Here is a 13,293-nt window from a genome sequence, read left to right as displayed (position 1 = left end):
TCACTTGTAGTTTTTGAATCTAATATACACAAAAAAATAATCATTTTTGAGTTAATAAAATTAAAAATTTTATAAAAAATTTAAATAATTAATAATCAATTAAAACGTTTTTGAATTATATAAAAAAATTTAAATAATTTACTAATTACTATTAATTAAAATATCACTTGTCGTTTTTGAATCGAAGATACATACAAAAAAAATCAATTTTCAATTAGTAAAATTAAAAAATTTATGTGGTTTAAGTTTTAGTTTGTTGATTTTAAATATCTTATTTTTAAACATTTTCGATTTTGGACAAGTTGTTTATAAATTAAAATTATGTATCACACTATCACGGTATAGTTTGTTTTCCACCTTCAATATGATAAATAATTTACCGAAACTCCTAATTCGATTAGATTTATGATTATATGAAGCATTCCTAATCCTATTAAAAACCAATTACCAAAGAGTAGTCCGACCAATATATTATATATATCCTAATTCAATTCGGTTTATGACGATATAGCGGCCATGTCCATATATATAAAAGGCTATCGAGAGGCTAGCCTTTGTTTACTCAATCTCTCAGTATTTCTCTCAAGATCTTTCTCTTAAACCATAACCATGTCATGGACAACGGCTTGGGAATGGATTTTACAGGGATTCGCGTTTGTCAGAGCGGCTGTGTTGTTTACCGTTTGGCTTTATTACGAGCTAGAGAGAAGGGAGCGTGATCGGTTAGACAGAAAGGAACGTGAATTAGAAGGTTGCAACCAGACGACGAAGCAAGCCAGTACGTCAAGCAATCTTGGCTGGTACCATCGTTGCCTACGAGAATCAAGAAACTAAATCAAATCGCACCGATTGTATTATATATATGCTTGGAAGAGTTCCAGGAAGAGGATAATTGTAGGGTTCTTTATTATTTATATGCTTGGAAGAGTTCCAGGAAGAGGATAATTGTAGGGTTCTTTCTCAGTGTAAACATATAATCCATAAACTTTTGCATAGATCAGTGTGGCTGGTTAAGTATGGGCATTGCCCACTTTGTCGTGGTTCTGTCTAGGGTTTGGAATCAATTACTCAAATTGTAGGCAGTTCTTAGACAGCCTTAACCAGGTCTATAGGTCTTATTTTTTCAGTAGAGTTTATATGGTGCTTTCATATTTTATATTCTATAAACTTTAATTTAGTTTTCTATTATCAAACTCAAATTGTAGGCATCACTCTAGTAAGTATAATGTCAAGAGGATGTTCCACATAGAAGGTACAACAGAGGAAGACATGCCAGATGTAAGCAAATCTTGGACTTGTCTCATCCTTTCATCTCTCTTTTTGTATATTCCATCTTAGTAAATAAACAGATATATCAAATTCGTATTACCAGAATTTATATATTCATACTAAATTCTATAGTGAAAGATTTAAATGATTCGGTATAGGACCTTCTTGCTTTTCATTCTGGCTCATTAGCAGGAAGCTGCTTCTTTGTGATGTACAAAATAACCTTAACAAAAATTTTGGGCATGAACGTACCTTTTTCATATGTAGGGTATAGAAACAAAGCCATAGAAGGTATTGTCTGATGCAGTTTGGTGAAAGATACAACAGTACTATTGGATGCTTTTGTTACTAAACTGCCATTAATAAGTGTATGTGATGCGTCCATGGCATCAAAAGTTATAGACTTTGCATTAGTTTGTACAATCTATCATACATGGCATCAAAGATAGAGGGTTGCAACAGTTTGTATCTGCTAATGCCTCTATTTATATACGTAAGCAAGCAGAGTAGTTGTTCATTAGCAAAAGGTCTGATATCCATGGCACTGGCAGACTGAACGCAGACAGACATGTTATGTTAGGCCATGGCCCATGGCTTGATCTTAATGGGCTGCCAGCACAGCCTGGAAAATAATGGTACTAGACTGGTACGGCCCATTAACAAATGAGTTGATCTTTTACAGTGTCGTGGTGGCCCATTTAACACCTTTACAAATAAACTTCAAATAATTAAAATTTCAAACCCTCGATCAAAAATCTCATATTTTCTCGATCTCTGTCTCCCTGTTCCTTGTTTTGGCTCTTCGAATATCTTTTCCAATTCAATTCCAAAGTCAGTTGAATTCCCAATTCCCCTCTGTTTCCACTTTGCTAAGAAACCCTAGATTCATATCCAGTTTTCCAATTTTAATATAAAACCCTGACTTTTCTCGTTTTCTGCTTTTCCTCTCCGATTTTTGAAGCATTTCACCCAAAGAAAAAACCGTAACTCGTCAAATTTCGATTCTTCAATTGCTACAAGATGCCGGCCACCGCAGGCAGGGTTCGGATGCCCGCGAACAACCGGGTGCATAGTAGCGCCGCCCTACAAACGCACGGGATTTGGCAAAGTGCAATAGGTTACGACCCTTATGCGCCCAATAAAGAGGATTCCAAAAATTCATCGAATCATACGGCCGCCAGTGCTGAACCTGAAGGCGAAAACGCCTACGCTAGCTTTCAAGGGCTTTTAGCACTTGCCCGAATCACCGGGTCGAATGCTGATGAGGCTCGTGGAGCTTGTAAAAGGTGTGGACGTGTTGGGCACCTTACTTTTCAGTGCAAGAATTTTGTGAGTTTGAAGGAGGAGGAGAAAGACCCCGAAGCTATTCAGGCTGCGGTTTTGAATGGATTGGATAAGTTGAAAGGCGGGAAAGTGAATGGGAAGGAGGAGGTGGAGAGTGAGGAGGAGGAAGATGAGAGTGAGAGTTCAGATTCTGATGAGGATTCGGAGATTGAGAGGATTATTGCTCAAAGATACGGGAAGAAGGTTAGTGGTAAAGGGAAGAAGTCGTCGAAGAAGAAAAAGACTGATGACGATGATGGGTCGGATTCAGATTACGGAGAGAGAAAGACGAGAGGGAGGTCAAAGAAAAGGAGTGGTAGGAAGAGAGGAAGTAGCAATTCAGATGATGAGAATGAAAGTAGGAGGAAGAGGAGGAAAGAGAAGAGGAGGAAGAGGGATGAATCTTCGGATGAGGATGATGAGCGTCGTCGTCATAGTAAGCGAAAGAGTAGGAAGGAGAAGAGGAGAAGGAGAAGTCATAGGTCTTCTGATGATTCTGAATCATCGGATGTTTCGGATGATTATGGTAAACGGCATCGGAGGAAGAGCCAGAGGCACAAATCCCCTTCTGATTCTGATGTTAGTTGTTCGGATGATTCTCGGGTTGGAAGGGGTGCAAAGCGGTCTGAGGAGAGGAGCAGGAAACGCCGCCACGAAGATGATGAGTAGAGGCTTGTTAGCAAAGGTAATGAATGTTCTCAATCCCTTTTTTTAAACTGTATAATGATCCTAGTTTGATTCTACTTTGTCTGAGCGTTTTTCCTGCTATTACTCGTGCACTATGTGTAAGATAATATACTTAATCTATTTAAGGTGCATTATTTAAGTAATTATTTTTCACCTTTTTGTTTTCTTGAAAGTGATTGTGTACGTGGTAAAAGTAATTCATATTGGCTCCAGTTTATGAAGAATTAGATTATGGTAGTTTTAGTGCTATTGGTTCATTGAAGATTATTTGTTCAGTGGTTTTAGCATGAATGATTTCACAGTTGCACACCTCTGTTCCTTGGAATTTTAAAAAAATATATATGTAAAGAAGTAAGTAAATAAAAGAGATGAAGAAAACAGACTGTTTGATGGAGGCTTTACTGCATTAACTGATATGAAAAAATGAATGTGGAATTTTACTTTTGGAGATCTATGAGCCAGCATGCGTGTGTTAAAAGTGCCTTGGAACAAGTTTAAGGGATTGATTTTCTTTGGTTTTTCATCTCTACTTCCAACAGCCTCTGAGTTGATATTTGTCTTGGCATTGGTAACCTCAATGACTCTTTCTGCCACCTCTCCTCCCACATCTCTAGATCCTTGCAGGGCTTCTTCTCTAATACATTTCCTCTAGTTCACCTTAATTGCCTTCTTTCCTAGGGTCAGAAGCTTTTGTTGCATCAAAATAACCTTGTGGAAGTCACACTGCTAACTGTGCTGGTATGAAATTCTTGTGGAAAAATTTATAGTTCAGCATGTAGTTTTCTTGTTTTTCCTGTTAAATCCTATTAAGTGTTTTTCTTGCCAGATAAGGTAAATGCCTGAATAATCTTTGTTCACATCATTGTTTTTGTACTTGATTCATACTACTGCAATGAGTTGCATTTCAATTTTTCTTTAAAGTGAGATGTGTGTCGCTTTTGGAAGGGATTCCTCAGTTTCTTATATTCTGCAGTTGTTAATTTTGTAGGGATCCAGAGGAGTGGATATGAAGTTTGTGCTGGAAGCTGTTAATGTTTTGGAGGAGAAGATTGTTCAAGTTATTTGTTATTTTGTGTATGGTTGCGAAAATGTTGTAGTTATCCTTTGAAACCAAAAAAAAAACAAAGACAAAAGACAAAAAGGATGTAAAACAATTTGTGAGTTTATTTGTGTCGTGTGTTTAGTTTCCCTGTGAATAAAGCTGACTTGTTCAATTATGGGCGATTGCTTGTTGTTGCTACGAGATGTGCCTATCCTTGCATGTTTTGCTCATCGGGAATGATTAGTCAATTATTCTTTCCTTTTTGTAGTGCCACAGGGGAGAGTTTTGAGGCAGTGAAGCAGTAGGAGATTTAGAGTTTGAACATAAATTAGAGTTCAACATAACTTCTTGAAAAGAATGAAGATTATACAATGTGTACAGTGTCTAATTATTAGATAATGAGGTGATTGGAGCTTTTTCCCCAGTAATAAATAATGCTGGGAGATCACTGGTGAGTCTAAGAAAGTTGGGGGCAGCCGTTTATTAGAAGATTGGGATGAAACCTCTCAAGGTAAGCCATCCCACAATATGGCAATACACATCCGCATAGGAACCAAGTCTTGAGATAAAAGTTATAATAGAAATAAAGTTATTTCACTTTTAACTCATTAAGTATCAAGGTGAATGAACCATCCTCCACAACAAATACCTAGTCAATCGTATTCAATTTCTTAAGAAGAAATCAACAATAACAAATTCTTTCATGAACAACAATTGTCAACCCCCAGCAATATCTTGCCTTTGATCTGGGCAAGGAGAAGCCTATTTATGCAAAAGGAAAATTCTACATCAAAGGCAGAAATGTTTCAATCTCCATTCATGGTTGTTTATTAGCTTTAATCTTGTGTTGCAGCCTGTGAGTTAAGCTCTGCAAACCTTAGGCCTACACGCATTGAGTGCTTCAAGAACTTCTCAGCACATCGCATGACACAGGTCTCCTCTTGCTTCTGCAGAGTCTTGCGGGTAAAGTTGTCCACGCAGTCATTGAAGCATCTCTCAACAAGTGAATTGTACATTCTCAGACTGGACGTCAAATTAAAAGAAATAATTAGATCAGTAGACACCTCTGTGCTAGTAAGGTTCTCCTACTGGACATCAAATTAAATGAAGTAATTAGATAAATAGACACCTCTCTACTAGTAAGGTAACAGGTATGATCAAAAGCACTAATTAACTAGAGAAAGGCTTCTTCTGGTTGACTAAAGGGAATGGGTCATTTAAGCAGTATGAAAAGAGCTTTACAAAGCCTTCCAAATCAAAAGCACTAACTAAATAAAATAATTAGATCAATATAATATGGAGGTTATTTGAACCCCTCCCGCCTCTATGCTTTCTACACTTTCTTTGTACCTCTGCTCCTAGGAGGATATATTACTCTATGTAAATTGTTTTGCTAAACATATCCAGACAAAACCTGGATGCTACAATTGTCTTCATGTCCGTTGATGATGTAAAAAGGGCATTTGCCTGTGTGTTAAAAATGCCCATAATTCTGTAAACCAACACGCTGTGACCCAACCCCAGGTTTGCATTACCATAAAGTGCAGAAACAAATAAATCCATTGTGGCATTATAAGCACTTTCAGAAAAAAAAAAACTGATAAAATCAATAAATTTCATCTTTATGCAAGGAAAATGCTAATTTTTATTTGGGAATCTAAAAGATCAGCAACCACTAACTAACAGAGCAAGTTAACACAAAAGAACAATTAAGGGGTAGCTACAATCCAAGTGAAGAAGTGTGTCAACCACCATACTCATTCCAATGAAAGCAAATACAATAAAATGCTGGCAAAAATACTAGCAAAAGCATTTAAAAGGGGCTTTAAATGATAGAAATGTAGTTCCCAAAACGTCCAGAGGCAACATAAAAAAGCTGCACTGGTTTTAAGGAGAACATCTCTTTAGCTTCTCATCAAATACATAGCAACAAAACCCAGATGTTAAATGGGTAACCTGCATTATCTAAAAGCTGAGAAGCAAACCCATAAACAAAAATTTAAAAAAAGACCCAAAAATCATAATCCCCAAATAAGCTGAACACATTTCCTAAAGCTAAAGTTCTTAATTAATTCAGATATCTCAGTTGCATCAGTTTGGATTCAGGAATCAGGCAATAAGCGACATTACGGAAAAGAGAGTAAAGTCACCTGTCACGAAACTGGAGGTGGTCAATCATGGCGGACATTCGGATCTTATCTTCTTCAGGGAGACCCTCGAGCCCGGCTAACATGTTCTTGTCCATACTAGATCCTTCCTTCTCCAATCCAACTTCTTTTATAGGTTTTCTCTTTTTGTTCTTTTGAAGGGAGATGAGTAGGGTTTATGGAAACTCGAAAGGGCTTAACTTTCTGTTCTTTATAGTAAGAGAGAAACCCTAGGAATCTGCAGATCAGAAGGGCGTCGTTCCACGCCTATAATGGGCCGTAATTTGACACTCGGGATTTGTCACTGACCCGGTTTATCATGGTGAATTTGGACCCATCTGGTTCGATACGGACATTTGTTCATCCACCCAAAGCCCAAATGGGCAATTTTTCCACCGAGCAGCCATGGCTTGACATTGGAAAATGAATGGGTCAATTTTTTTTAACTTAAAAATATAAGATGTTTTTAAAAATATATTTTTTTAATTTTAATTATTTTTAGTTAAAAAAAGATTTTTAGACAAAATTGACTTAATGATACCTCTTCATATTCAAATTCATATGTTGGAAAAGTATTGTTATATGCCTTGTAAAAAAAAATTATTACACATTATGTTTTTTCTTATGATTACAGTAAACGTAACAAATAAAATAATCCAAAAGCTAATTATCCAAATTAGAAGATTTTGGATAATATCTTTATGTCTAAATCTATTTCATCCCAGCAGTAAGGTTGACGTAAATAATTACTCAATAAATCTTTATTTTCATGTCAAATTTCTTATTGATTTTAAACTTATCTTTATCGTGAAAATATTTAACTTCAAGAGTTTATATCCCACTGAAATATAAAAATAAAAGAACAAGTTATATGTGATGTTTAAAAATATTGTTATTACATGCTATGTTCAAAAATACATTATTACAGTTGAAAAAAAAATTATTATACATATATTTACACACATATTTAATAATAGAAAAGAAAAATAAAACAACTTTGCAAGCTTGTAAAAGATGTTACACACCAAAATTTCAGCAATAAATGTTACATGCCAAGGTCAAAGCTTCAGCACAAGATGTTACACACCAAAATCAAAACTTTGCACGCCAGAGGTTAGCACCAGATGTTATATGCCAAAGCTTCTTTCTTCCTACTAATATTAAATACCAAGGCCCAAGCATGACTCACAAATGTTACACGCCAGATGTTAACACCAAATATTACATGCCAAAGCTTTCTTCTTCCTACTGATATTACACATTAAAACATGAATCACTTAATTTGTTACACGTCAAGGCACATTCTATCAAACTTGAATCACTGAAAAACTCAACACCAATAAACCCAATAATACCATACTTTTTGATCTATAGATCGACGATGATATGACGAGAATACTAGAGATAGATAAAAGGTTTTATGAATGTAAATTAATAAAATATATTATTACCTTTCAAATCATACTATATATCAATGGTGATATGACAAGATGACAAGAGATAAATAGAGAGATACTGATGGTGGTAAACTTAGATCAACAATGATATGACAAGAAGGCGAGAAAGAGACAAGAAGAGGATTTTATGAATGTAAAATAATAAATATATTGTTACCGTTCATATCATGCTGTATGTCAATGGTGATATGACAAGATGATAAAAGATAAACAGAAAGATGAGATGATAGTAAAATTAGAAAACGCTGAATAGTGAGAAAGAAAAATGAGGAGTTCAACAGACAAATGACAAGAGAAAAAAATGGAAAGCATTTAACTTGTCTGAAATAGTTTTAAAAGTATTTTTGTCATCTCATGACTAAAACTAAATAAAAACAATTAATTTTATATTAAAAACTATTTCTAAAATCAACTTAATCACCGTTTCTCACAATTTTCTCAAAATGAAAACTCCAATCTTCCTATCCACTACTAACCAAATTAAAATATTTCGTAACACTATCACTTGTAGTTATGATGGTATACTAACAAATCACAATACAGTGACTTTGTAGATTAGGTTGAATTTTATGTGGGGAAAGATGTGAAAGTGTGTTTCACCACCACCACCTCCACCATCAAAAGAATCACCCGAACCTTCCTTCATCCCTCTTCGTAAACTTGACCCCGGTATTGATGATCAATACCTTCATCTTATAAGTGTCATGTAAGCAAAATCAAGATCAAACCACAAATATTGATGATATTGAAACCGGGACAAGAAGCGAACAACAGCAGCAGCAGCAGCAGCGATGGCGTCAGGTAGCCACAGAAAGTATTCCAAACAGTTTAATATGATAAAATTCAACAGGGAATTACCAGTCCAAGTTGCAGAAACTGTGCTATACATATGCTTAGAGGATTTCCAGGATGGAGGTGAGAATGGGATTTTCACCAGATGCAACCATATGTATCATAAACACTGTATTGATAAATGGTTGCTGGAGGAATGAACGCTGCCCTCCTTGTCGTGGTCCTATTCGTAGTACACCAAATGGCTAATTGATTAACAACTACAATAACCTTTTAAAGGGCATGTCAATATATTTTCCTTGCTTTTCTTTTTCTTCCAATAGAATCATCCTGAGAACTTAAATTTAACTTTGATTTAGATAATACTATATATGGACAATCTTTGTTAATTAGTTATAAAGGAAATTAATGACCACATTGTTTGCAATATCAATGAACGACCAGTACATAGCTAAAGCATGCATTGCCATGCCAAGAGATAGAGAATTAGGTTTGCATCTGTTGTTGGAGTATACGAAAATGTTGAGAGTAACAGTTTTGATTCCTAAACTTATATGTAGCAGCAGACTGAGCGGCATTAAGAAGCAAATGTGAGGTTAGGATAGGGGATGATCTAGTTTAACAATTGGCTCGTGATCATTATTTTTCAATCCAATTTGGTACACACATTATATTCCAACTTAAAGTAAAAGTAATTAATTTCAATTCAACTATATATATATATATATCTTCTCTCTTTGATGGCAAGAAGTGCATAATACAAATATTAAATGTTAACTAATAATTTGACAATGATTATATATTAATAAGTTACCAATTGACAGGCCAATCACCATGCAGGTAGGATTTTAAGAGCTTGTCACATAGTTCTCAATACCTATCAACTAGTGCAAGTTAAAAGATTTAATTTTGATAAGAGTCCTGTTCCAACCCTAATTAATGCGCCATATTTGTTACAATTTACATTTGAGTTGGTTTCTGATGAATCCTTCTAGTTTTTCAATTTAAATAAAAGTTATATTTCAGAAGCTGAAATATATATATATATACATATATATTTATATATGAAGCAGATGAATAGAAGACGAATCCATATTAAGGTTTTTCAATCATGGCAAGTATTGACCTGAGTTCGCTCGGCTACTTTGCAATTGTATTACTTGCGGTAATAGCAACTTCTTTTATTTTCTGCTGCGCTGCCGTCATTAACGGCTGTTTTCCGAAACCACCCCAAAATACCCAAGGAAGGCAACCAAGAAATCCACAGCAGGCCATGCCCAGACAGCGTCCCTTGCCTCGGCCGGTGCCAATGCCACGGCAGCAAATTTTGGGGACCGTCGTCACGTACGAGAATCATCAAACGGGGGAAACTTGTGACGATTGTGCTAAAGTTCGAGCAGGGGGATCAATGCAGTGTTCTTCACAATTGTAGACATATGTACCATAAAATTTGTATTGACCTATGGCTGGCAAGGGATCAACATTGCCCCCTCTGCCGTGGTTCTCTACGAGGCTCAGGGTCAAGTCATCAGCCACCGGCGGTTAATTAATGAAAGGATAAGTATTGATAAAATATATGGCAAGAGTTTAATCTCTTGTTATGTGAAATTAAGCCTAGTTTCAAGTTAATTTTATTAGCCTGGCAAGTTATGGCTGGGCGAAAGATTTTGAAAAGGTTTGGATTCCCATTTTAGTATAGATTGTACAAGAAAGCTCCAAGAACATGTTTATGATTGCACATGAATTTAGAATTTTTTGATAATCACATATGAACCTTCATATATGTAATAGGTGTGTGTCAGTACTGTGTGTTTATCTTAATATTTGTAAGCCTAATTCATCAACTTGGCTTAGGACCAAATCCCTATAACGGTCCTTAGCATTGGCCTGACTTGAATCAGAATTCCTCTCTCGAAATCTTTCTCTTTAATCATGTCGTTGCCGTCAACTTTTGCCCTCAATTACTATACTTGCAGTTTGGTGGCTGCTAGGCTACCATTCTGTTTTCAGGGAACGTCCATGTCGTCGTCCTCCCCAAGATATTTGAACCGGGAAGCCACTGGAGAGGCAGCCGGCTTCAATGCCAATCTTGGCGGGGACCATTGTTACCTACAAATCATTGTAGGGTTCTTCCCATGACCTGCGTGGAACCACCCACTCAGATTGTAGGCATGAATGAACATCTTCTGCCCCAAGTTTGTGCCCCTCTCTCTGCCCCGTTGCATGATTAACGTTGACGTTAAAATTCCGTTGGAAAAATTCTCCCAACTCAATATCAGATTTTTCTCTCCTCTCTTGGTTTGGTTGATGATGTGTTTTTAGAGTTTGGTTGCTTCAAATCTTGGTTGAAGTTAGCGTACTTTCGCAGTTTCAGATTGGGTCTTCTGATTTTTTGTGATTGCCATGTTGATCTCTGCTATTTTGACTTGTCTTTTTTATTGCTGGGTTTTATTGCGGAAGTCGGCATTGCCGCATGGTTTTTGTTTGCAGCAGTTATTTAGTGTCCAGGTTCTTTTTGGGATGGTTTTATCTTTCTGTTTCAGTGTGATGACTGATGCTGGCTTTTCTGGTTTGATGGAGAAGCTCAGTTTCTGGTTGCGTTTGTTTGTTGGTTGGTTGTTTTAGAGATTTGTGTAGCTATGCACAAGTTTTTTAGGTTACCGCCATAGTTTTCTTTTTGTTTTCTTTTTTGCTATTCCATGTTATTCTGCATGTTAGAATTGTTGAAAACTTATGCTAAAAGTTCATTAAGTCTACAATTAATGTATAATCTATACACAACAAGAGAAATATTTGAATTTAACAAATATAATCATTTAATTTATATGTTTCTAGACAATTTTTTCAATAAATACGTCTTTCCACACAATCAAAATGGAATGCTTGCAAGTTAAAAGAATTTTCTTCATCATTTGTTTTTATTTTAATGAAGTTATAAATGAATAATACGATATGTATTTTATATCATTCGCTCCTATTGAATATCAAGCGGGGTCATCAACCCCAAACAAATCATCCCCTACGAATTATAAACTGATTGGGCCGGGTGTTGAACCACCTAGCTAGCCCAGTGTAAATAAACCTGCGTTTAAATTATTTTTTAAAAAATAATGTAAATCCTAATTCATGATGGATTTGGTTTTCGACCACAGGCGGTGATGGATTCATATAAAAACCGAGAACAACTAGCACAGTTCAAACGACTAAAGGGGAACCTTCAGTAAGTTTTCTTAGCACACTTGAATCAACTCTTCTCTCTCAGCAGCACTCTGCGAGATTTTTCTCAGGAAAACCATGTCCATGCCACCAACTTCTTCAAACCCTGGCGATAATGGGGAGGCGGCTTTCCTAAATATTGTTGCAATTCTATATATGATCGCTGCGTTTCCAATAATGCTCTTTATAGGTTATTTCTTAAGGATTTGCTACGTAAAAATCTTCGGGGTACAGCCACCCCTAGACATTGAGATGGGGCGGCCAAGCTATCTCTCTCAAGCCGCCATGCAAGGCCAGCAACCGCGGCAGAAGCAGCAGACTCCAAAGCGAGTCCCGGCCGGGACTGTTGCTACGTACAAGAATATTAATCAAGAAACCGAAGCAAATTGCACAGCCGACGAGTGTGCGATGTGCTTGGAAGAGTTCATTGACAGGGATCTTTGTAAGGTTTTATCCAAGTGCAAACATATGTACCATCAACGGTGCATAGATCGGTGGCTGCTAGACCATTCGCATTGCCCGCTTTGTCGTGGTTCTGTTCATGGCTCAGGATTAACTCCTCAAAATACAGGCACCGCTTGAGTTTTTTTCAAGATTCTTTGCGTTATGTAGCGACAATCAATTTGTAATATGAATTTCGATTTTCAATTTAATTCAAATTGAGGTAAAGCGGATTGTAATTCGCAATATACAAAAACTCTAATAGAAGATCTTCACGTAGATTGCTACTTTCAATTCAACCTGTTTTGTGTTGCATCGTCATGCCCTAGTTAGGACCTTTGCGAGTCGGCTTAAGCCATGCAAAATAAAGATATCAGACATCGACCCAATTGAATCAGCTGAACCCTACCCAATGACATATCCTTACTAGAAAGGATGCATGCAAAAAAATTTTTTCTCTAATTAGCAAGCTAATAATTTTCTTTTTTTTTGCTTAGATTATACTGTAAGTGTTGTGACGAGAGGGGCTCAAAATTCTGCCTATTACATTAAGTGACAATTCAGTATTATTAATATTTAGCTATAATATTTTTAAAATTTAATTATTTTTATTTTTTTATTATATTTAATTATATCTTAAGTCAAATAAAATGATATCAATTATTTTTATGCTAATATAACGTTGAGATGGACCTACTGACTTGTCAAAGTGAGATTATCACATGATTATATCAGTATGTCACATCATCAATTATAACAAATTAATATACTACATCGACACTACATGAACATACATACAATGATAAGTATTATTTTAATTAATTATTAATTATAAAATTTTATTTAATTCAAATTAAAATTTTTAAAATTATAAATATTATTTGAATTTTCTTAAATAATTCAAAAAAAATTTAAATAT

General features: G+C 35.7%; 3 protein-coding genes across 3 annotated transcripts; 2 read left to right on the top strand and 1 right to left on the bottom strand.

The window, feature by feature from the left end:
• On the top strand, positions 1,998 to 4,503 carry LOC18590689 (CAX-interacting protein 4). Its single transcript, XM_007016354.2, has 3 exons — positions 1,998 to 2,105; positions 2,231 to 3,277; positions 4,268 to 4,503. The coding sequence occupies exon 2, from the start codon at positions 2,290 to 2,292 to the stop codon at positions 3,259 to 3,261; it is 972 nt and encodes a 323-aa protein (XP_007016416.1). The 5' UTR covers positions 1,998 to 2,105; positions 2,231 to 2,289; the 3' UTR covers positions 3,262 to 3,277; positions 4,268 to 4,503.
• Positions 4,890 to 6,739, bottom strand: LOC18590688 (mitochondrial import inner membrane translocase subunit TIM9). Its single transcript, XM_007016353.2, has 2 exons — positions 6,472 to 6,739; positions 4,890 to 5,344 (listed from the first exon to the last, which is right to left on the bottom strand). The coding sequence occupies exons 1-2, from the start codon at positions 6,564 to 6,566 to the stop codon at positions 5,158 to 5,160; spliced, it is 282 nt and encodes a 93-aa protein (XP_007016415.1). The 5' UTR covers positions 6,567 to 6,739; the 3' UTR covers positions 4,890 to 5,157.
• On the top strand, positions 12,012 to 12,515 carry LOC18590686 (putative RING-H2 finger protein ATL19). The gene has a single exon (XM_007016351.2). The coding sequence runs from the start codon at positions 12,012 to 12,014 to the stop codon at positions 12,513 to 12,515; it is 504 nt and encodes a 167-aa protein (XP_007016413.2).

Source organism: Theobroma cacao, chromosome 9 (assembly GCF_000208745.1).
Source record: "Theobroma cacao cultivar B97-61/B2 chromosome 9, Criollo_cocoa_genome_V2, whole genome shotgun sequence".
Classification (NCBI taxonomy): Eukaryota; Viridiplantae; Streptophyta; class Magnoliopsida; order Malvales; family Malvaceae; genus Theobroma; species Theobroma cacao.
The sequence above is the reverse complement of the archived record's forward strand: the minus strand, read 5'-3'. Positions and strand labels throughout refer to the sequence as shown.